Here is a 25,480-nt window from a genome sequence, read left to right as displayed (position 1 = left end):
ACTGCCCTTGAGAGGTGGTGGTGAGCTGCCTCTTCAACTGCTACAGTCCATGTGGGGCATGTACATCCATAGTGCTGTTAGGGGAGGGAGTTCCAGGATTTTGACCCAGCCACAGCGAAGGAACGGCGATATAGTTCCAAGTCAGAATGGCATGTGGCTTGGAGGGGAACTTGCTGGTAGTGTTCCCATACATCTGCTGCCCTTGCCCTTCTAGGTGGGAGAAGTCACAGGCTTGGAAGGTGCTGTCGAAGGAGCCTTGGTATGTTGCTGCAGTGCATCTTATAGATGATACACACTGCTGCCACTGTGCGTCGGTGGTGGAGGAAGTGAATGTTTGTGGATGGGGTGCCAATCAAGCGGACTGCTTTGTCCTGATTAGTGCTGAGCTTCTTGAGTGTTGTTGGAGCTGCACCCATCCAGGCAAGTGGAGAGTATTCCATCACAAATCTTGACTTGTGCCTTGTAGATTGTGGACAGGCTTTGGGGAGTCAGATGGTGAGTTACTCACTGCAGGATTCCTAGCCTCTGACCTGCTCTTGTAGCCACGGTATTTATATGGCTACTCCAGTTCAGTTTCTGGTCAATGGTAACTTTTAGGATGTTGATAGTGGGGGATTCAGCAATTGTAATGCTATTGAATGTCAAGGGGAGATGGTTAGATTCTCTCTTGAAGATAGTCATTGCCTGGCATGTGGTGCAGATGTTACTTGCCACTTATCAGCCCAAGCCTGGATATTGTCCAGGTCTTGCTGCATTTCTACACAGACTGCTTCAGTATTTGAGGAGTTACGAATGGTGCTGAACATTGTGCAATCATCAGCGACCACCCCCACTTCTGGCCTTATGATTGAAGGAAGATCATTGCTGAAGCAGCTGAAGATGGTTGGGCCGACGACACTACCCTGAGGAACTCCTGCAGTGATGTCCTGGAGCTCAGATGATTGACCTCCAACAAGTACCACCATCTTCCTTTGCACTAGGTATGACACCAACCAGCGGAGTTTTTTTTCCTGATTTCCATTGACTACAGTTTTGCTCGGGCTCCTTTATGCCATACTCAGTCAAATCCAAACCACTCGCTGTGTGAAGAAGTTTCTCATGTTGCCTTTGCTTCTTTTGCCAATTACTTTAAATGTGTCCTCTCGTTCTCAATCCTCTCACAAGTGGGAACAGTTTCTCTCTATCTACTCTGTCCTGACCCCTCATGATTTTGAATACCTCGATCAAATCTCTCTCAGCCTTCTCATCAAGGAAAACGGCTTCAATTTCTCCAATCTATCTTCATAACTGAAGTTTCTTAACCCTGAAACCATTCTCATGAATCTTGTCTGTATTCTCTATCGAATCTCTTCACATCCTTCCTGAAGTGCGGCACCCAGAAGTGGACACAATACTCCAGCTGAGGCTGAGCTAGTGTCGTATACAAGTGTAAAATAACCTCAAACAAAAACAAGAAATGCTGGAAATACTCAGCAGGTCTGGCAGCATCTGTGGAGAGAGAAACAGAGTTAACGTTTCAGGTCAGTGACCCTTCATCAGAACTGGCAGATATTAGAAAAGTAAAAGGTTTTAAGCAAGTAAAGCATGAGTGGGCAAGGTTTAATAAAAGAGGTGCTGATAGGACAAGGTCAGAGAGAATAACTGGCTAGAAGGTCATGGAACAAAATCAAACTGTATGTTAATGGTGTACAGAGAGGGGGTGAATTGACTGTGAAATGAACAGCCTGGCTCTAAGCACAAACATGAAAAAAAAGTGGGTAGGCACAATAGAAACAAGCTAAACAAACTAAAATAAAACAAATAAAAATGAAGAAAAAACTAAAAATAAGAAGGGGGGGCCCCATCATGCACTGAAATTATTGAACTCAGTCTTCAGTCCGGCAGGCTGTAGTGTGCCTAAATCGGTAAATGAGATGCTGTTCCTCCAGCTTACGTTGATGTTCACTGGAACACTATGAGCATGAGAGCCGGGGGTTGGGAGGGGGAGGGGGTGGTGAAATGGCAAGCAACCGGAAGCTCGGGGTCATGCTTTCAGACTGAGAGGAGGTGTTCCGCAAAGCGGTCACCCAATCTGTGTTTGGTCTCCCCGATGTAGAGGAGGCTGCATTGTGAGCAGTGAATACAGTATACTCAATTGCTGCTTCACCTGAAAGGAGTGTTTGGGGCCTGGGATAGTGAGGGAAGAGGAGGTAAATGGGCAGGTATTACACCTCCTGCGATTGCAGGTGAAGGTGCCATGGGAAGGGACGAGGTGATGGGGGTAATGGAGGAGTGGACGAGGGCGTCGTGGAGGGAACGATCCCTTCGGAATGCTGACGGGAAGGGAGGGGAAGATGCGTTTGGTAGTGGCATCATGCTGGATGTGGTGGAAATGGTGGAGGATGATCCTTTGGATCTGGAGGCTGGTGTGGTGGAAAGTGAGGACAAGGGGAACCCTGTCGCGGTTCTGGGAGGGAGGGGAAGGGCTGAGGGTAGAGGTGCGGGAAATGGGTCGGACACGATTGAGGGCCCTGTCAACAACAGTGGGGGGGAATCCTTGGTTGAGGAAAAAGGAAGACATATCAGAAGTGCTGTCGTGGAAGGTAGCATCATCAGAGCAGATGCTGGGAGTCCTTACAGGAGGCAGGGTGTGAAAAAGTGTAGTCGAGGTAGCTGTGGGAGTCAGTGGGCTTATAATGAATATTAGTAGACAGCCCATCTCCGGAGATGGAGACAGAGAAGTCGAGGAAGGGAAGGGAAGTGTCAGAGATGGACAATGTAAAGGTGAGAGAAGGGTGGAAATTAGAAGCAAGGTTGATAACGTTTTCTCGTTCTGGGCGGGAGCAGGAAATGGCACCGATACAGTCATCAATGTACTGGAAAAAGAGTTGGGGGAGGGGGCCTGAGTAGGACTGGAACAAGGAATGTTCGACATATCCCACAAAACGACAGGCATAACTAGGACCCATGCAGGTACCCATAGCAACACCTTTTACTTGAAGGAAGTGAGTGGAGTTGAAAGAAGTGATGTTCAATGTGAGAGCAAGGTCAGCCAGACGGAGGAGGGTGGTGGTGGATGGGGACTGGTTGGGCCTCTGTTCAAGGAAGAAGCGCAGAGCCTTCAAACCGTCCTGGTGGAGGATGGAGGTGTCGAGAAATTGGACGTCCATAGCGAAGAGGTGGCAGTTCGGGCCAGGAAACTGGAAATTGTCAAAATGACATAGGGTGCCAGAAGAGTCACGGATGTGGGTGGGAAGAGACTGGACCAGGGGAAAAAAGATATAGTCAAGATAAGAAGAAATAAGTTCAGTGGGGCAGGTACTGGCTGAAACAATGGGTCTGCCAGGACAGTCCTGGTTGTGGATTTTGGGAAGGAGGTAGAAGCGGGCTGTGCAGGGTTGTGGGACTATGAGGTTGGAAGCTGTAGAGGGAAGATCTCCAGAGGAGATGAGATCACTAACAGTTCTGTGGACAGTAGCTTGATGTTCAGTGGTAACGTCACGTCCAGGGGGAAGTAGGAAGAAGTGTCTGAAAGTTGGTGCTCAGCCTCTGCAAGGTGAGGTCAGTACGCCAGACAACAACAGCACCACCCTTGTCTGCAGGTTTGATGACAATGTCGGGGATAGACCTGAGAGAACAGAGTGTATTAAGTTCAGAGGGGGGCAGGTTAGAGTGAGTGGGGGGGGGGGGGGGGGGGCAGAGAAATTGAGATGGCCGATGTCTCGACGACAGTTTTCAATGAAAAGATCAACAGCAGGTTAGAGGCCAGAGGGGGAATGCTGGAGGTGGGAGAATGGGTCTGCTGGTTGGGGGTAGGACTCCTGGTCAAAGAAGTGAGCACAGAGGTAAAGGCGACAGAAGAGGAGCTCAACGTCATGCCAAGCATGAAATTCATTGAGATGGGGGCGTAAGGGGATACAATTGCTTTTATTTATGTAAAATAACCTCCTTGCTTTTGTACACTATGCCCCTAATAAAGCTTAGGATACTGTATGCCTTATTAGCTGTTCTCTGAACCTGTCCTGCCACCTTCAATGACTTATGGACATATACACCCAGGTCCCTCTGCGCTACACCTCCTTTAGAATTGTACCCTTCATGTTATATTGTTTCTCCATGTGCTTCCTACAAAAATGAACCACTTCACATTTCTCTGCAGTGAACTTCATCTGCCACGTGTCTGCCCATTCCACCAACTTGTCTATGTCCTTTTGAAGTTCTACACTGTCCTCCTCGCAGTTCACAATGCTTCCAAATTTTGTATCGCCTGCAAACTTTGAAATTGTGCCCTGTACACCAATGTCTAGGTCATTAATATATATCTGGAAAAGCAGAGGTCCCAACAATGACGCCTGGGGAACTCCACTACAAACCTTCCTCCAGTCCAAAAAACATCCATTAACCACTACTCTGTTTCCTGTCACTCAGCCGATCTTGCATCTACGTTGCTACCGTCCCTTGTATTCCATGAACTACAAGTTTGCTCACATGTCTGTTCTGTGGCACTGTATCAAATGTCTTTTGAAAGTCCATGTACACCACATCAACATTAACATGTCCTCTTTAACCCTCACTGTTCACTCTCCAAAAAAACTCCAGCAAGTTAGTTTACCATGATTTTCCCTTAACAAATCCATGCTAGCTTTCCTTAATTAACCTGCATTTGTCCATCTGACTATTAATTTGGTCCTAAATTATTGCTTCTCGAATTTCCCCGCCATCAAAGTTAAACTGACTGGCCTGTCATTGCTGGGCTTATCTTTACACCCTTTTTTGAACAAGGGTGTAACATTTGCAATTCTCCAGTCCTCTAGCACCACCCCCGAGTCTAAGAAAGACTGGAAAATTATGGCCAGTGCCTCCACAATTTCCACTCTCACTTCCCTCAATATCCTTGGATGCATCTCATCCAGCCCTGGTGCTTTATCAGCTTTAAATATAGATAGGCTATCTAATACCTCATCAATTTTAAATCCTTCCAGTGTATTAATTACCTCCTCTTTCACAGTGGCCTGGGTAGTATCTTCTTCCTTGGTAAAGACAGATGCAAAGTATTCATTTAATACTTCAGCTATTCCCCCTGCCTCCATGCGTAAATCCCCCTTTTTGGTCCCTGATCAGCCCTCGGTCACCTTTTACCACCTTGTTACTATTTATATGCCAATAGAAGACTTTGGGATTTCCTTTTATGTTAGCTGCCAGTTTCTTTTTATACGCTTTCTTTGCTTCTCTTATTTGCTTTTTCACTTCCCTCTGAACCTTCTACATTCAGCCTGGTTCTCCATTGTATTATCTATCTGACATCTGCCATAAGCACACTTTTTCTTATTCATCTTCATCTCTATCTCTTTTGTCATCCAGGGAGTTCTGGATTTATTTGCCCTACTGGCACAGTGGTTAGCACCGCGGCCTCACAGCTCCAGCGACCCGGGTTCAATTCTGGGTACTGCCTGTGTGGAGTGTGCAAGTTCTCCCTGTGACCGCGTGGGTTTCCTCCGGATGCTCTGGTTTCCTCCCACATGCCAAAGACTTGCGGGTTGATAGGTAAATTGGCCATTGTAAAAATTGCCCCTAGTGTAGGTAGATGGTAGGAGAATTGAGGGAAGGTGGGGATATGAGAGGGGAAAAATGGGATTAATGTAGTATTAGTATAAATAGGTGGTTGATGGTCAGCACGGACTCGGTGGGCCGAAGGGCCTGTTTTGGTGCTGTATCACTCTATGACCTTTGTCCTTCAAGGAAATATACCTTGGCTGTGCCCAAAATATCTCACCTTTGAAGGTAGCCCATTGTTCAGCTATTGTTTTTCCTGCCAACCTTTAATTTCAATTTATCTGGCCCAGATCCATTCTTACCCCATTGAAGTTAGCTTTCCCTCAGTTAAATTATTCCTACTCTAGCTTACTCGAACTCACTTTACCACCCAGCTCCAGACTTTGAAAGGACAGTATGATTAACTACTGTAACACCCAATGCCAGATTGTGAAAGAACCGTGAGAGAATCCAATGCAGTTCCCAATCCCAGAGTGTGAAAGAACAGTTTGAAATTTCACTGCAACCTTCAGTCCCAGAGTGCACGGACAATGTGATAACCCACCGTACCACCCAGTCACAGAGTGTGAAAGGACAATGTGATAACACTATTAACAGAGTTCTGGAGTTAGAATTTCTTCACTCCAAAATGCTATGAGCAGGACTGGAGGCTGGCCACTAGATGCTGCTCAGGTGACTGCAATGAGTGCCTTCAGTTTGAGGGAGAGAAGAGTGAGTCTAAGACCAGTGTTTTAAATTTAAATAAAGGTAATTACAAGGGTATGAAGACTGAGCTGGCTAAAGTGAACTGGGAAATTAGGTTAAGGGGTAGGTCAGTAGAGATGCAATGGTAGACGTTTAAGGATATTTTGTGTGTGTCGTGAAAGTGGAGTTGAAGCCTAAGATCAGCCAAGATCGTATTGAATGGCAAAGCATGTTCAACGGCTAGTACGCTCTACTCCTCCTTTTTGTGTTCTTAGGAATATAGAAGCAGGAGTAGGCCACTCAGCCCATTGAGCCTGCCCCACCATTCAATTCAATCATGGCTGATCATCCACTTCAATGCCTTTTTCTCCCACACTATCCCCATATCCCTTTATGTCATTTGTATTTAGAAATCTGTCAGTCTCTACTTTAAACATACTCAATGACTGAGCTTCCACAGCCCTCTAGGGTAGAGAATTCCAAAGATTCACAACCCTCTGAGTAAAGAAATTTCTCCTCATCTCCGTCCTAAGTGGCTTCCCCCTTATTTTGAAGTCATGTCCCCTGGTACTATACTCCCCAACCAGGGGAAACATCTTAGCTGCATCTACCCTGTCTATCCCTTTAAATATTCTGTAGGTTTCAATGAGATCACCTTTCATTCTTCAAAACTTTAGAGAATACAGGCCCAGTTTCCCCAATCCCTCTTCATAGGACAGTCCCGCCATCCCGGGAACAAGTCTGGTGAACCTTCGTTGCACTCCCTCTATGACAATAATATCCTTCCTAAGGTAAGGGGACCAGAACTGCACACAGTACTCTGGGTGCAGTCTAACCAAGGTTCTATACAATTGAAGCAAGACTTCACTACTCCTGCACTCAAATCCTCTTGCGATAAAGGCTAACATACCATTTGCCTTCTTAATTGCTTGCTGCACCTGCATGTTAGCTTTCAGTGACTTACTGATGAGGACACCAAGGTCCCTTTGTACAACTACACTTTCTAATCTCATACCATTTAAGAAATACTCTGCACCTCTATTCCTCCTACCAAAGTGGATAACCTCACATTTTTCCACATTATATCCCATCTGCCACATTCTTGCCCACTCACCAAGTATTAGAATTAGAATATTACAGCGCAGTACAGGCCCTTCGGCCCTCGATGTTGCGCCGAGCTGTGAAACCATCTGACCTACACTATTCCATTTTCATCCATGTGTCTATCCAATGTCCACTTAAATGCCCTTAAAGTTGGTGAATCTACTACTGCTGCAGGCAGGGCATTCCACGCCCTTACTACTCTCTGAGTAAAGAAACTACCTCTCACATCTGTCCTATATCTATCACCCCTCAACTTGAAGCTATGTCCCCTCGTGTTTGCCATCACCATCCGAGGAAAAAGACGCTCACTATCCACCCTATCTAACCCTCTGATTATCTTATATGTCTCTATTAAGTCACCTCTCCTCCTCCTTCTCTCCAACGAAAACAACCTCAAGTCCCTCAGCCTTTCCTCGTAAGACCTTCCCTCCATACCAGGCAACATCCTAGTAAATCTCCTCTGCACCCTTTCCATAGCTTCCACATCCTTTCTATAATGCGGTGACCAGAACTGCACGCAATACTCCAGGTGCGGTCTCACCAGAGTCTTGTACAGCTGCAGCATGACCTCGTGGCTCCGAAACTCGACCCCCCTACTAATAAAAGCTAACACACCATATGCCTTCTTGACAGCCCTATTAACCTGGTTAGCAACCTTCAGGGATTTATTCACCTGGACACCAAGATCTCTCTGCTCATCTACACTACCAAGAATCTTCCCATTAGCCCAGTACTCTGCATTCCTGTTACTCCTTCCAAAGTGAATCACCTCTCACTTTTCCGCATTAAACTCCATTTGCCATCTCAGCCCAGCTCTGCAGCCTATCTATGTCTCTCTGTACCCTACAACATCCTTCGGCACTATCCACAACTCCACCGACCTTAGTGTCATCTGCAAATTTACTAACCCACCCTTCTACACCCTCTTCCAGGTTATTTATAAAAATGACAAACAGCAATGGCCCCAAAACAGATCCTTGCGGTACACCACTAGTAACTAAACTCCAGGATGAACATTTGCCATCAACCACCACCCTCTGTCTTCTTTCAGCTAGCCAATTTCTGATCCAAAGCTCTAAATCACCTTCAACCCCATACTTCCGTATTTTCTGCAATAGCCTACCGTGGGGAACCTTATCAAACGCCTTACTGAAATCCATATACACCACATCCACTGCTTTACCCTCATCCACCTGTTTGGTCACCTTCTCGAAAAACTCAATAAGGTTTGTGAGGCACGACCTACCCGTCACAAAACCGTGCTGACTATCTCTAATGTACTTATTCTTTTCAAGATGATTATAAATCCTGTCTCTTATAACCTTTTCCAACATTTTACCCACAACCGAAGTGAGGCTCACAGGTCTATAATTACCAGGGCTGTCTCTACTCCCCTTCTTGAACAAGGGGACAACATTTGCAATCCTCCAGTCTTCCGGCACTATTCCTGTCGACAATGACGACATAAGGATCAAGGACAAAGGCTCTGCAATCTCCTCCCTAGCTTCCCAGAGAATCCTAGGATAAATCCCATCTGGCCCAGGGGACTTATCTATTTTCACACTTTCCAAAATTGCTAACACCTCCTCCTTGTGAACCTCAATCCCATCTAGCCTTGTAGCCTGAATCTCAGTATTCACAACAACATTTTCTTTCTCTACTGTAAATACTGACGCAAAATATTCATTTAACACTTCCCCTATCTCCTCTGATTCCACACACAACTTCCCACTACTATCCTTGATTGGCCCTAATCTAACTCTAGTCATTCTTTTATTCCTGATATACCTATAGAAAGCCTTAGGGTTTTCCCTGATCCGATCCACCAATGACTTCTCGTGTCCTCTCCTTGCTCTTCTTAGCTCTCCCTTTAGATCCTTCCTGGCTAGCTTGTAGCTCTCAAGCGCCCTAACTGAGCCTTCACGTCTCATCCTAACATAAGCCTTCTTCTTCCTCTTGACAAGCGCTTCAACTTCTTTAGTAAACCACGGCTCCCTCGCACGACAACTTCCTCCCTGCCTCACAGGTACATACTTATCAAGGACACGCAGTAGCTGCTCCTTGAATAAGCTCCACATTTCGATTGTTCCCATCCCCTGCAGTTTCCTTCCCCATCCTATGCATCCTAAATCTTGCCTAATCGCATCATAATTTCCTTTCCCCCAGTTATAATTCTTGCCCTGCGGTATATACCTGTCCCTGCCCATCGCTAAGGTAAACCTAACCGAATTGTGATCACTATCACCAAAGTGCTCACCTACATCTAAATCTAACACCTGGCCGGGTTCATTTCCCAGTACCAAATCCAATGTGGCATCGCCCCTGGTTGGCCTGTCTACATACTGTGTCAGAAAACCCTCCTGCACACACTGGACAAAAACTGACCCATCTAAAGTACTCGAACTATAGTATTTCCAGTCGATATTTGGAAAGTTAAAGTCCCCCATAACAACTACCCTGTTACTCTCACCCCTGTCGAGAATCATCTTCGCTATCCTTTCCTCTGCATCTCTGGAACTATTCGGAGGTCTATAAAAGACTCCCAACAGGGTAACCTCACCTCTCCTGTTTCTAACCTCAGCCCATACTACCTCAGTAGATGAGTCCTCAAACGTCCTTTCTGTCGCTGTAATACTCTCCTTGATTAACAATGCCACACCCCCCCCCCCTCTTTTACCATCTTCTCTGTTCTTACTGAAACATCTAAATCCCGGAATCTGCAACATCCATTCCTGCCACTGCTCTACCCATGTCTCCGAAATGGCCACTACATCGAGATCCCAGGTACCAACCCATGCTGCAAGCTCACCCACCTTATTCCGGATGCTCCTGGCGTTGAAATAGACACACTTTAAACCAGGTTCTTGCTTGCCAGTGCCCTCTTGCTTCCTTGTAACCATATCCCTGACCTCACTACTCTCAACATCCTGTACACTGGCACTACAATTTGGGTTCCCATTCCCCTGCTGAATTAGTTTAAACCCCCCGGAAGAGCACTAGCAAACCTCCCCCCCAGGATATTGGTACCCCTCTGGTTCAGGTGAAGACCATCCTGTTTGTAGAGGTCCCACCTACCCCAGAAAGAGCCCCAAGTCTGTCCAAATTCCCTTGAAGCCACTTTGCATCTTCCTCAAACACATTCCCACCCAGTTTTGCGTCATCCGCGAACTTGTAAATATTACATTTGGTCCCCACATCCAAATCATTGATTATATATTGTGAACAGCTGGGGCCCAAGTACTGATCCTTGCGGTACCCCACTAGTAACAACCTGCCAACGCGAGAATGACCAGTTGATTCCTACTCACTGCTTTCTGCCTGTTAACCAATCCTTAATCCATGCCAGTATATTACCTCCTATCCCATGTGCTTTAATTTTGCTAACCAACCTCCTGTGGGGGACTTTATCAAAAGCCTTCTGAAAATCCAAGTCTACTACATCCACCGACTCCCCTTTATCAATTCTGTTCGTATCTTGAGATATTTCATAACACTCAACGGGCGGCACAGTGGTTAGCACCGCAGCCTCACAGCTCCAGCGACCCGGGTTCGATTCTGGGTACTGCCTGTGTGGAGTTTGCAAGTTCTCCCTGTGTCTGCGTGGGTTTTCGCCGGTGCTCCGGTTTCCTCCCACCTCCAAAAGACTTGTAGGTTGATAGGTAAATTGGCCATTGTAAATTGCCCCTAGTGTAGGTAGGTGGTAGGAGAATAGTGGGGATGTGGTAGAGAATATGACAGGAATAACAGAAACGCAGTACATTATATTATTTCAACGGAGAGAGATTGCAGAAATCTGGTACAGAGGGATCTTGGTGTCCTGGTACATGAATCACAAAAGTTAACATGCAGGTAAAGCAAGTAATTAGGAAGGCAAATGGAATGTTGTCATTTATTGCAAGGGGAATGGAATATAAAAGGAAGGAAGTTTTGCTACAGTTGTATAGGACGTTGGTGAGACCACATCTGGAGTACTGTGTACAGTTTTGGCCTCCTTACTTAAGAAAATTGCATTAGAAACAGTTCAGAGAAGGTTCACTCAACTGATTCCTGGGATGAAGGGGCTATACTATGAGGAAAGCGCAGACAGGTTGTGCCTGTATCTATTGGAGTTTCGAAGAACGAGAGGTGATCTTATGGAAACATACAAGATCTTGAGGGGACTTGACAGGGTAGATGCTGAGAGGATGTTTCCCCTAATGAGAGAGACTAGAACCAGGAGACAATTTAAAAATAAGGAGTCTCCCATTTAAGATGGAGATGAGACTTTTTTTTCTCGTTAGGCTGTGGAATTCTCTTCCCCAGAGAGAGAAATGGAGGCTGGGTCATTGAATATTAAGGCAGAGTTAGACAGGTTCTTGATTGACAAGGGAATCAAAGGATATCGGGGATAGATAGGAAAGTAAAGTTGAGGGCACAATCAGATCAGCCATGATCTTATCTAATGGCAGAACAGACTCGAGGGACTGAATTGCCTACTCCTGCTCCTAATTAGTGTGTTCATATGTTGTATGTTCATTTTTGAACTGGTACCGGAGCTGACCACAGGTACAGCCAATACCTCATCACCAAATGTTAATTTGCCGTAATTCACGCTGGAATAGTAACAGATAAGGCATTACTTTTTAAACTTGCATTAGTTTGCTGCCTCAGTCATTCTATTCTTTAACATTCAACTGTACTTTCATTACAGCTATCTATATTGGTCTGCAAAAGAATCATGATATAGATCAATGGGTTGTAACTGCTGATGAACAGAGTTTCCATAAGAGGACTCCAGTTTTCTCCATTGCTAAAACAGCCTCCAACACCTTGCATTTCTTCTTTAGCATCAAATTCGTCTACTCCCTTAATTCAATGTGCTTTAAAGTCCAATGATCTGAACTACTATGACCTTACCTGCAGTGTTTCCAGCCATTCCTCATTCCTGGGCAGGATAGAGCTCACTATCCAACAAGCAATCAACTCTTACTTCCAGCTTCTAATTCCTCTCTCCCCACCGTATTGGAACTTTTTTTGGTCGCTCTCAATTTCAATTTAATTGATATTACAATGACCACTTCACAGACAGGATTACAATGCATGTATGTAAATACAAAAAGTGCAGCGAATAAGTTGGTCAGCTCCAAGCACAAATAGCAGCATGGGAATACAACGTAGTGGTGATAACAGAAACATGGCTTAAAATGGTGAGGACTGGGCGCTTAATATACAAGGATATGAAGTGTTCAGATAGTTGGAGAAGGTAAACAGAGAGGTGGGGTGACAGTACTGATTAGGAAAGACATTGTAGTGTTGGAAAGGGAAGATGTCCTTGAGGGGCAAGGACAGAATCCATTTGGTTAGAGCTGAGAAGCGAAAAGGGCATGATCACGCTATGAGCAGGATTCTGTAGACTTCCAAATAGTGAGATAAAGATAGTGCAGCAAATCTCCAGGGAAATCACAGATGTGCGAGAACTATAGAGTGGTGATACTGCAGTACTTTAATTACCCAAATATCACTCGGGACAATGTTAGAGTAAAGGGAAAAGAACGGGGGAATATTTCTGAAATGTGTTCAGGAGAACTTCCTTGATCAGTATGTTTAGTTTTTTTTTTAGTTTTAGTTTTAGAGATACAGCACTGAAACAGGCCCTTCGGCCCACCGAGTCTGTGCCGACCATCAACCACCCATTTATACTAATCCTACACTAATTCCATATTCCTACCACATCCTCGCCTGTCCCTACATTCCCCTACCACCTACCTATACTAGGGGCAATTTATAATGGCCAATTAACCTATCCAGGAAGGATCTCTTGCTGGATTTGGTGCTGGGAAATGAAGTGGGCCAAATGGACCAAGTGTCTGTTGTGAAGCACTTGGGTAAGAGTGATCATTGTATCATAAGGTTTAGACTCGTAATGCAGAAAAGCAAGGAACAATATACTGTAGAACAGCTAGATTGAAAGAGGGATAATTTCAATGCGATGAGAAGGGATTGACCCAGGGTAAAATGGAACTAAAGACTTACAGGAAAAACTGCAATGGAACAATGGGTTACTTTTAAGGAAGAGATGGTTCAGGTACAGGGCAAAGGTAGGGGAACAAAATACAGGGTTACATGGATGACAAGGGAGATAGAGATAATAATGAAACAAAAAAAAGGGAGTATAATTCATGTCAAGTGAATTCTTCAAGTGAGAACCAGGCTAAATACAATAAGTTGAGAGGGGAAGTAAAGAGGAAAATAAGACCGGCAGTCAACATAAAAGGGAACCCAAAAATCTTCTACCTGCATGTAAACAGTAAGTGGGTAGTGAGAGGTGGGGTGGGACCTATTAGGGACAAAGAAGGGTAATATAAGAGGCACAGGACAAGACCAGAATACTTAATGAATACTCTGCATCAGTGTTTACTGAGGAAGAGGAGACTGACAAAATGTCGGTAGATGCGGAGAGAGTAGAGGCAATGAATAGGGTAAAAATTGAGAGGGGGTGATATTAAAAAGACTGGCTATGGTCAGAGTGGATAAGTCACCTTGGCTTGCATCCCATATTGCTAAAGGAAGTGGGGGTGGAGAAAGAAGGGCTTGCTATAATCTTCCAATCTTCCCTAGAACCTGGGGGAGGTGTCAGAGGATTTGAGAGTGGCAAATGTGTCACCCTTATTCAAGAAAGGGTGTAAGGACAGTCCTAGCAACTACAGGTCAGTTAGTTTATCAGTGGTGGGTAGGTTTTAGAAAAAATAATCAGGGAAAAATCAACAGGCACTTGGAGAAGTTGGAATTTTTTTTTAAGGATTGCCAGCACAAATCTGTAAAAGGCAGATCATGCTTGACTAACCAAATTGACTTTTTTGATGAAGTAACAGAGAAGGTTGATGAAGGGGATGCGGTGGATATTGTCTATGGATTTTACGAATGTGATAAAATAACACATAAATGGCAGGTTAACAAAATTGAGGCTCATGGAATAGGGAGGGTCAGAGTCCAACTGGATAAAAAAAATTGACTTAAGGACAGAAAACAGCGATTCGGAGAAATGGTTGTTTTTCAGACTGGAAAATGGTAGTCAGTGGTGTTCCCCAATGAACAGTGCTAGGATCTTGGAATATAGAGTAGAATTTCAAAATTTGCCGATGATCCCAAACGTGGAGGAATGGCAGGATGATACGAACCGCCCGCAACATATGTTAGGCAGACAAGTGGCAGATGCAATTTGATACAGACAACTGTGAGGTGATGCTTTTTGGCAGAAGGGATGGGATGAGGCAACATAGACTGAAGGGATGGGATGAGGCAACAGAGACTTAATGGCACAGTTCTAAAGAGTGCGCAGGTACAGAGAGACCAGGGGGTGCATGTACATCAATTTTTGAAGGTGGCAGGACACATTGAGAGAGAGGTTAGCAAAGCACATGGGACCTTGGGCTTCACAAATAGAGGCATTGAGTACAAAAAGCAGGGAAGTTATGCTGAACCTTTATAAAGCTCTGGTTAGATCCCAATTAGAGTATTGTGTCCAGTTCTGGTCACCACACTTCAGGAAGGATGTGAGGGTCCTCGACAGGGTGCAGAGGAGATTTATCAGAATGGTTCCAGGGATGGAGGATTTTAGTTTCACGCTTGGATTGGAAAAGCTGGGGTTGTTCACCCTGGACCAAAGGAGATTAAGGGGAGATTTGATAGAGATGCACAAGATTATGACAGGCTTAGTTAAGATAGACAAGGAAAAAAAACAGTTCCCATTAACTGATGGTACACGGACTAGGTGACGCAGATTGAAGGTTTTGGGCAAGAAATGCAGGGCGAATGTGAGGAACAACCTTTTATTTTTACGCAAGTGATAATGACCTGGAACACACTGCCCACCAGGGTTGTGGAAGCAGATTTCAAAAAGGAAACAGATGGGCACTTGAAGGAAATAAACTTGCAGGGCAATGGGGATCGAGCGGGGGAGGGGGGCTAACTGGATTGCTCTGCGGCATGGACTCAATGGGAAAAATGGCCTCCTTCTATGCCGTAAATGAATCTATGACCTCTGAACTATGCCTTTGCTCAATTTAATACACAGCCTTTCATTCCTTTCCTGCTCCCTCACTGTATTCAACCAGACACCAGTCTCGACTTGGTAGCACTCTCACCTCTAAGTCAGAAGCCCTGGGTTCTAACCCCATTCCAGACATTTGAGCCCCAATATCCAGACTGACACACTCAGTGCCAGTACTGAGGGGGTACTACACTGTTGGAGATGCTGTCTTCTGAATGAGACGTTAAACTGAGGTCCTGTCTTCCCTTTAAGGTTGATGTGAAAGATCCCACAGCACTATTGGAAGAGGAGCAGGGGAGTTCTCCCCAGTATTCTGGCCAATATTTATCAACCATCACCAAGACAGTTTATCGGGTCATTTTTCTCATTGCTTTGTGGGATCTTGCTGTGTGGAAATTGGCTGCCACAATTCCTAAATTATAACAGTGACTACACTTCAAAAAGGCTTTGGAACATCCAGATGTTTTGATAGGTCCTATATAAAAGCAAGTTTTTCTGCCTTTCAAGTCAATATTCATTTTGTCATCCCACACTAACTCATTCTTCCTTGAAACATCTTATTGCCTTGTCTTCTTCTACAACCATCAGGCTTTTAAAATCAAAGCTAGACGTCACCCAATCACTGCATCCTGATGTACTTCATTTTCTCTCCCTTTAACCCTGGTTACGCCTTGAACTATGGATCTTGGCTGCTTTTCTCATGTTAGAAACATGAGCAGTTGTTACACATATTTGTGATTGACAGTACCATGAGGGATGGCCATGTGTGCAGAGGAATCTTCTTTGGCATGATGAGCTGAAGCAAGTTTCCCTTCTCCTTGTACTGCAGTTTGCTGCATGAACTCTCAATGTCTTCATGGAATTGACAACTCCATTTGCGTCCATCTACATTACAAACAAGGGGAAAAAATGTAAGATTTTTAAAAATACACAAAAGATACAGCTGGGATCAATTTGAGGGATTAGAAGCAGAAAGGCACCAATAGAATTACACTGAATTTATAGCACAAAATTCAATCCCTCCAGTAGTGAGAACTCATGTAGAGAACCAGAAGGTTACAAAAGCCAGACAAGCAGCAGAAATCGCTGATCTTCAGCTTGTGTATAACCCAAAACCCTTTGTTCGTCACCCCCACAAACCTGAGAACGACAGAAGGTGGGAGAGTGAAAGGAAGGCAAGTAACCAGGGACAGCTGGGAATGTCCCAGAATACCTTCCTCAGGCCAGAAAGGAAGGTGCTGATGGCAGAAGTGAGGTCCGCAAGCCTAAGTGTTATCATGGTCACAAAGTGGGGCATCTTCGTTCAAAATGCTGGAAGTTGAGAGTTAAACCCATGGGGCCTGTTGGGAAAAAGGGGCTTTGACTGAGAGTACAGCAGATCAGGCTGTAGCTTTGACGGCAGCTGTAAAACCAGATACAAAAAACAAAGTGAATGTAGGGGTTGAGAATAAGATACCTCAAAGTTACAGGGAATTCTTGTTGAAAGGAAAAGTAACTCCTTATCCCTCAACTGAGGCAAGCAAACCTAGAGTTATACTTAGGGATACAGGAGCAACCCAACCTCTTTTGCTGGGGAAAGGTATAGCATTTCCACCAGAGAGCGCACTGAATGCTAGAGTATTAGTTAATGGTATTGGCAGGAAGTAAATACCCGTACCTCTGTATTGAGTGCATCTAGAGTGTGACCTAATGTCTGGAATGGTAACTGTAGGAGTTGTCTATAGTTTGCTGGTAGATGGAATTGACCTACTGCTAGGGAATAATTTGGCTGCAACAGAAGTATCCGTTTCTCCTGTAGTCACAGAGAAACCAAGTGAAGTTAAAGAAACAAAACAATTACCGGAAAAAGTTCCTGGAATATTTCCTGCGTGTGTAGTAACCCGAGCAATGGCGAAACAAGTTCTATTGTCCGGGGTAAAATTGGCACTACAGCCAGATAGCCAAATATCTGAAACTTTCCTTGGTGATTTAGATAATCACAGAATCACAGAATAATACAGTGCAGAAGAGGTCCTTCAGCCCATCGAGTCTGCACCGATGCATTAAAACACCTGACCTGTCTACATAATCCCATTTGCCAGCACTTGGCCCATAGCCTTGAATGTTATGATGTGCCAACTGCTCATCCAGGTACTTTTTAAAGGATGTGAGGCAACCTGCCTCTACCACCCTCCCAGGCAGGGCTTTCCAGACCTTCACCACCCTCTGGGTAAAAAAGTTCTTCAAGTCCCCCTTAAACCTCCCTCACCTTAAACTTGTGACCCCTCGTAACTGACCCTTCAACTAAGGGGAACAGCTGCTCCCTATCCACCCTGTCCATGCCCCTCAATCTTGTACACCTCGATCAGGTCACCCCTCAATCTTCTCTGCTCCAGTGAAAACAACCCAAGCCTATCCAACCTCTCTTCATAGCTTAAATGTTCCATCCCAGGCAACATCCTGGTGAATCGCCTCTGCACCCCCTCCAGTGCAATCACATCCTTCCTATAATGTGGTGACCAGAATTGCACACAGTACTCCAGCTGTGGCCCTACCAAAGTTCTGTACACCCCAACATGACCTCCCTGCTTTTGTAATCTATGCCTCAACTGATAAAGACAAGTGTCCCATATGCCTTTTTCACCACCCTATTAACCTGCCCTTCTGCCTTCAGAGATCTATGGACAAAAATGCCAAGGTCCCTTTGTTCCTCGGAACTTCCCAGTGTCAGGCCATTCATTGAATACTTCCATGTCACATTACTCCTTCCAAAGTGTATCACCTCACACTTTTCAGCGGTCAATTCCATCTGCCACTTTTCTGCCCATTTGCCCATCCCGTCTATATCTTCCTGTAACCTAAGACACTCCACCTCACTGTTAACCACTTGGCCAATCTTTGTGTCATCCGCGAACTTACTGATCCTACCCCCCACATAGTCATCTATGTCGTTTATATAAATGACAAACAATAGGGGACCCAGCACAGATCCCTGCGGTACGCCACTGGGCACTGGCTTCCAGTCACTAAAACCAAATGAAATGTTTAACAAATATTCTCTAATCGCAGCACAAGAAGCTGATCCAGAGTTATATAAAATAGCACAATCAGCTCTGACAGAAGCAGAGGCAAAAGGAGTTCCAGAAGGCTATTATGTTGAAGGTGGGGTTCTGATGAGGAAATGGAGACTACCTCATAGAACTGCAGATGAAGAACAGACGATTGTTCAACAAGTAGTGGTACAACCTAAGTATCACCGAGAATTATTCAGGTCAGCACATGAAAATGCTACAGGACTATGGGGATCCGGAAGACCAAAACACGTAAAAGTCAACATTATTACTGGCCAGGTCTTACAAAGGATGTGGTGCAGTTTTGTGAAACATGCCATACATGCCAGATTGTGGGAAAACTGCAACCTGACATAAAACCGCTACCTCTAATTCGCATACCAGTTCCTGAGGAACCATTTAGTAGGGTATTGGTAGACTGTGTCCTTTACTGGTGACCTTAACAAAAGCAAAAGCGGGACACCAAAATATACTCACTATCATGGATATGGCTACTCAATTCCCAGAGACCATTCCCTTGAGGATAATTACTGCTAAGGTAATAGTAGAGAAGTTAACCCAATTCTTTACAAGATATGGATTGCCAATTGATGTTCAATCGGATCAAAGTTCCAATTTTTTGTCCAAGATATTTCAAGAAGTTAAGGGTAATTTGGGTATCAAACAGTTAAACTCACCCACAGACACAGGGAGCTTTAGAAAGGTACCATCAAACTCTCAAAACGATGATTAGAGCCTACTGTCGTGAGTATCTCCATGATTGGAATAAAGGGCTAGACTTTCTTTTATTTGCCACTACAGAGTCACCGAGTCTAAAGGTTTTAGTCTTTTTGAATTAGTTTATGGACATGAGATAAGAGGTTCTCTAAGACTAATCAAAGAGAGACTCTTAGAACAGAGGGATGAATGTTCTGCACCAGACTACGTATCCGAGTTCTGGGAAAGGCTCACAAAAGCTTGCAATGGAGCTCAGGAACACCTTAAAGCATTCCAAACCACTATGAAAAAATGGGCAGACAAGAATGCAAAGACTCGAACATTTCAACCAGGGGATGAGGTATTGGTATTATTACCTTTACTGGGTGAACCATGAAAAGCACGGTTCAGTGGTCAAAAGAATTGGTACGGTAAATTGTTTGATCGACACCCAGATCGCTGGAAAAAGAATCAGCTATGCCACGTCAATATGTTAAAGCAATATTATCACAGGGAGGAAAATAAGCCAGTACAGGTATGTCAGGTAATAGGGACTGTTGAGAAGGAAAAGAATTGTGAGGATGAGGCAGAAGGAGGCAGAGACAATTCTCAGATTGCACTTCCTCCTACCTGGTTAGCGAATACAGAACGGCTAGGAAGATTGGACACTATGCTTTCGTATTTAGAAGCAGAACGAGAAGACCTAACAAGGCTACTCACAGCATTCAAAAGAATCTGTAGGGATAAGGCAGGATGTACAACCTTCGCCACACATGTGGATGTAGGGAATCCGTTCGGATAAAACAGCATCCTTACCGCTTAAGTCCAGACAAACAGGCCCAAGAAAAAGCAGAAATCCAATATCTGCTGGAAAACAACTTAACTGAACCTAGTCAAAACAGCTGGAGCTCACCAATAGTATTAGTGCCTAAACCTGATGGGTCAACCAGACTTTGCATAGCCTACAGAATAGTAAATGCAGTAACAAAGGCAGACTCCTACTCAATTCCTCGCTTGGAAGACTGTATTGACAGAGTGGGCAGTGCCATCTTTCTTACAAGGATAGATTTGTTCGAGATACTGGCAAGTTCCATTAACATCCCGAGCTAAAGAAATATCATCTTTCTGTCACACCAGACAGTCTTTACCAATGCAGAGTGGTGCCATTCAGGTTAAGAAAAAGTCCCAGCAACTTTTCAGAGACTAATGAATCAAGTGGTAGCCAGTGTTCCCAACTGTGTAGTGTATCTTGATGATGTGCTAATATACAGTAACACTTGGAAGAACAGTTAAAACAGCTAGAAACTCTTAAAACATACAAGCAGCTGATTTAGTGGTAAATCTGGCAAAACGTGAATTCGTAAAAGCAAGAGTGACCTATCTCAGGCATATTCCTGTGAGGAAGAAAGGCAAGTTTCGGGAAGCTTGGATAACACGGGATATTGTGAGCCTAGTCAAAAAGAAAAAGGAAGCATTTGTAAGGGCTGGAAGGCTAGGAACAGATGAAGCACTTGAGGAATATAAAGAACTTAAGCAAGGAGTCAGGAGGGCTAAAAGGGGTCATGAAAAGTCATTGGCAAACAGGATTAAGGAAAATCCCAAGGCCTTTTATACATATATAAAGTGCAAGAGGGTAACCAGGGAAAGGGTTGGCCCACTCAAGGACAGAGATGGGAATCTATGTGTGGAGCCAGAGGAAATGGGCGAGGTGCTAAATGAGTACTTTGCATCAGTGTTCACCAAAGAGAAGGAATTGGTGGATGATGAGCCTAGGGAAGGGAGTGCAGATAGTCTCAGTCATCTCATTATCAAAAAGGAGGTGATGTTGGGTGTCTTGCAAAGCATTAAGGTAGATAAGTCCCCAGGGCCTGATGGGATCTAGCCTAGAATACTGAGGGAGGCAAGGGAAGAAATTGCTGGGGCCTTGACAGAAATCTTTGCATCCTCATTGGCTACAGGTGAGGTCCCAGAGGACTGGAGAATAGCCAATGTTGTGCCTTTGTTTAAGAAGGGTGGTAAGGATAATGCAGGAAATTATAGGCCGGTGAGCCTTACATCAGTGGTAGGGAAATTATTAGAGAGGATTATTCGGGACAGGATTTACTCCCATTTGGAAACAAACGAACTTATTAGCGAGAGGCAGCATGGTTTTGTGAAGGGGAGGTCGTGTCTTACTAATTTGATTGAGTTTTTTGAGGAAGTGACAAAGATGATTGATGAAGGAAGGGCAGTGGATGTTATCGATATGGACTTTAGTAAAGTCTTTGACAAGGTCCCTAATGGCAGACTGGTACAAAAGGTGAAGTCACACGGGATCAGAGGTGAGCTGGCAAGTTGGATACAGAACTGGCTCGGTCATAGAAGACAGAGGGTAACAGTGGATGGGTGTTTTTCTGAATGGAGGGATGTGACTAGTGGTGTTCCGCAGGGATCAGTGCTGGGACCTTTGCTGTTTGTCGTATATATAAATGATTTGGAGGAAAATGTAGCTGGTCTGATTAGTAAGTTTGCGGACGACACAAAGGTTGGTGGAGTTGCGGATAATGATGAGGATTGTCAGAGGATACAGCACAATATAGATCAGTTGGAGACTTGGGCGGAGAAATGGCAGATGGCGTTTAATCCGGACAAATGTGTGGTAATGCATTTTGGAAGGCCTAATGCAGGTGGGAGGTATACAGTAAATGGCAGAACCCTTAGGAGTATTGACAGGCAGAGAGATCTGGGCGTACAGGTCCACAGGTCACTGAAAGTGGCAACGCAGGTGGATAAGGTAGTCAAGAAGGCATACGGCATGCTTGCCTTCATCGGTTGGGGCATAGAGTATAAAAATTGGCAAGTCATGTTGCAGCTGTACAGAACCTTAGTTAGGCCACACTTAGAATATTGTGCGCAATTCTGGTCGCCACACTCCCAGAAGGACGTGGAGGCTTTGGAGAGGGTACAGAAGAGGTTTACCAGGATGTTGCCTGGTCTGGGGGGCATTAGCTATGAGGAGAGGTTGGAAAAACGCGGATTGTTTTCACTGTAACGGCGGAGGTGGAGGGGCGACATGATGGAGGTTTACAAAGTTATGAGCAGCATGGACAGAGTGGATAGTCAGAAGCTTTTTCCCAGGGTGGAAGAGTCAGTCACTGGGGGACATAGGTTTAAGGTGCGAGGGGCAAAGTTTAGAGGAGATGTGCAAGGCAAGTTTTTTTACACAGAGGGTGGTGAGTGCCTGGAACATGCTGCCAGGGGAGGTGGTGGAAGCAGATACAAAAGCGACGTTTAAGAGACATCTTGACAAATACATGAATCGGAAGGGAATAGAGGGATATGGGCCCCGGAAGTGCAGAAGGTGTTAGTTTAGGCAGAAATCAAGATCGGCGCAGGCTTGGAGGGCCGAATGACCTGTTCCTGTGCTGTACTGTTCTTTGTTCTTGGGGCAAGGACAAGTGTTGCCAAGAACAGCAAAAGTACAAGCCTTTGTTGAGTTCCCTATCCCTAAGGCTAAGTGTGAAATCATGAGGTTTTTGGCGATGTATGGTTTCTAAAGAAAGTTTGTACCAAATTTCAGTGCTGTAGCTGTTCCACTAACAGATTTGCTGCAGTAAAAGAAAACCAAGGTAGTGTGGTCAGGGGAATGCCAGGCATCTTTTGAAAAGCTAAAGGCAATTTTGACTAATGAACCAGTGTTGACTGCTCCAAATTTTACTAAGTCCTTCGAGGTAACAATTGATGCTAGTGATGGGGTGGGGGTCGGTGTCGTCCTATTATAAGATGACAAGTTGAGCATAGAAAAACCAGTGGGATTCCTTTCCAAAAACTAAATCGGCACCAAAAAAAGTACTCCACTGTGCAAGAAACGACGTTAGGCCTATTGTTGGCTGTTAAACATTTTGAAGTATATGTCTGCCATGACTACAGAGAAACACCCATATATAATCCATTAACCTTTGTGGAAAAATTTAAGACCCAAAATGCCAGATTATTCCCATGGAGTTTATTGTTACAGCCTTATCACTTAAAGATTGCACACATTTCTGGAAAAAACAATGTTATCGCAGGTGCTTTGTCACGAATGTAACTTTGTTGAGTTATATGAGTAAAGATGGTGAAAAACAAAATTGTGTTAACTACCAGTACAGTGAATGGGGGCATGAGTGCAAAACTGTGTTTAAAATGTTTTCAACTTGTGTTTTCTTTTTACAATGTAATGGAATGCATTCAAAAATGGCGGAGGCATTAAAATGTTTTGTTTTGTACTGAAACTTAGAATTCCGTGTGTTTTTGAAAACTAAAGGATTTTTAGTGGACATTGAGACACCTGTAAAAAGCTGTATTTGTAAACAAGGAACAGAAAGCCCATCATTTCAGGGAAACCAGCAAAGGGTTTAACCTCCTCAGAGCTACTCTGTGAATGACAAGAGAGACTACGTCTGGACAAGTGACCTGTTTAGGAAGGTTTTGGTTTCACTTTGGACCTTCTTAAAAAAAAGCCAGTTGGACAAAGAGCAGGCATTTGAAACTTGGTTTTGACCTGCCTGGAGATCAGAGAGGAAAACCCAGACAAGAAGAATTACCTCTCTCTGTAAAGGAATCCTGAAACTCGAGAAGAAACCCCGTATTTCAAAGGTAACAGATTCCTATTGCCTCCAGTTCCTGAAGAATCCCTACATTAAGTGTGGTTCCTGTTGCCTCCTGCATTTTAAGAAATCCTGAAATCTGAAGAAATCGTCTATCGCTATCATGCTGCTGTAAGACCTCAGCAGACCTGTTGCTACATCCCTAACGGAAGAACTCATGTGAAGATTTCTGTAGTTGAATTGCCTTGAACACCTACCCATCACAGACTGTTCATCAACCTCGCCTGGAAAGACTTTGAGTCGCATCCAACTATGCAACTCTGGGACACCTCACCATACCAAAGAACTTCCTACTAGAATGTGCCAAACTAAATTATTTTATTATCCCTTTTATTCCTATGAAACAGCTGTAAGCCAATTTTTTCCCCCCCAGTTAACCAGTTTTTCGATGTGTGTGTGTGCATGAGGGCTAGGGAGAATAAAGGAGTTTAAAATCTTTTCGTATATAGATTTACTTAATTACTGGTTAAGACTTAGTGTGATAATAGTTAATTTTATTGTTGATTTAAGTAACCTGGTTTGTGTGCTTTATTCTGGGGCACAAAGAGTATCTAATTGGCTGTTCTTCGGTAAATGGGAAAATTTATTGATATGCTGTGACCCGTGGAGAAGTTGGACTGAACAGTGCACTCCTCCCGCCTCGGTCATAACAATATAATTTGATTTCATAGTTATTAAACAAGGGCAGAATGTATGATTTTAAAATCGGTACTGAATTACATCTGAGCATCCTGCTCGAATGATATTCCGCCCTCTCTAACTCCGCATCACCTCAAGACTATGATTGGCCCTCACTTCCTGTCTTCAATGCCACACGAGACTGACTAGTCATTATGAAGTGCTGGAGCAAACCTCAGGATGTCACCTGAAGTCCACAATTAGATTACAGTAATCTACAGCTCATTAAACACTATTTACATGGCAGGCTCTATTGATATAATAGATGTAATATATATGAGAGAATGTTTTCATTTATTGCGCGGGGAATGGAGTACAATAAGTAGGGAGGTTATTTTCAGTTATACAGGGTATTGGTGAGACCACATCAGGAGTACTGTGTACAGTATTGGTCTCCTTATTTAAGGATGTAAATGTGTTGGAAGCATTTCAGAGAAGGTTCACTAGACTAATACCTGAAATGGGTGGGTTGTCTTATGAGGAAAGGTTGGACAGACTTGGCTTGTATCCGCTGGAGTTTAGAAGAGTAAGAGACCACTTCATTGAAACATATAAGATCCTGAGGGGTCTTGACAGGGTGGATGTGGAAAGGATGTTTCCTCTTGTGTGGTCACTGTTTAAAAATAAGGGGTCACCCATTTAAGACCGAGATGAGGAGAAATTTTATCAGAGGGTCGTGAGTCTTTGGAACTCTCTTCTTCAAAAGGCAGTGGAAGCAGAGTCTGAATATTTTTAAGGCAGAGGTAGATAGATTCTTGATAAGCAAGAGGGTGGAAGGTTATCGGGATAGGGAGGAATGTGGAGTAATCAGTTCAGCCATGAACTTATTGAATGATAGAGTAGACTCGAGGAGCCAAGTGGCCTACGCCTGTGCCTAATTCGTATGTTCGTATGATACTCAAATATACAGTACTTCAAATTATGTGCAAAAATCAAAAGTTTCTATACATATCTCACACAGAATGATGGAATTTGATCCACAAAACATCAGTTAAAGTTTAAGAAACCTACGTAATTAAAACGGAGTTTGACTTATGCCGTTAACATAACCTTAAATCACAATCCAAACCATCTGGAGG

The 25,480-nt window shown here is 44.2% G+C and overlaps 1 protein-coding gene across 5 annotated transcripts in view; it reads right to left on the bottom strand.

The window, feature by feature from the left end:
• Window positions 1-25,480, bottom strand: part of usp19 (ubiquitin specific peptidase 19) — a 205,714-nt gene that overhangs the window by 107,493 nt on the left and 72,741 nt on the right. For all 5 annotated transcript variants that reach the window (XR_010977002.1, XM_068052211.1, XM_068052208.1 and 2 more), the window contains exon 4: window positions 16,098-16,234. Coding sequence is in view for 4 of the 5 variants with exons in the window: in XM_068052211.1 (XP_067908312.1) it covers window positions 16,098-16,234 (137 nt within the window). In the remaining variant the exon portion in view is untranslated. The remainder of the gene's footprint in view (window positions 1-16,097; window positions 16,235-25,480) is intronic.

This window comes from Heterodontus francisci, chromosome 19, assembly GCF_036365525.1.
Source record: "Heterodontus francisci isolate sHetFra1 chromosome 19, sHetFra1.hap1, whole genome shotgun sequence".
Taxonomy (NCBI): domain Eukaryota; kingdom Metazoa; phylum Chordata; class Chondrichthyes; order Heterodontiformes; family Heterodontidae; genus Heterodontus; species Heterodontus francisci.
The sequence above is the reverse complement of the archived record's forward strand: the minus strand, read 5'-3'. Positions and strand labels throughout refer to the sequence as shown.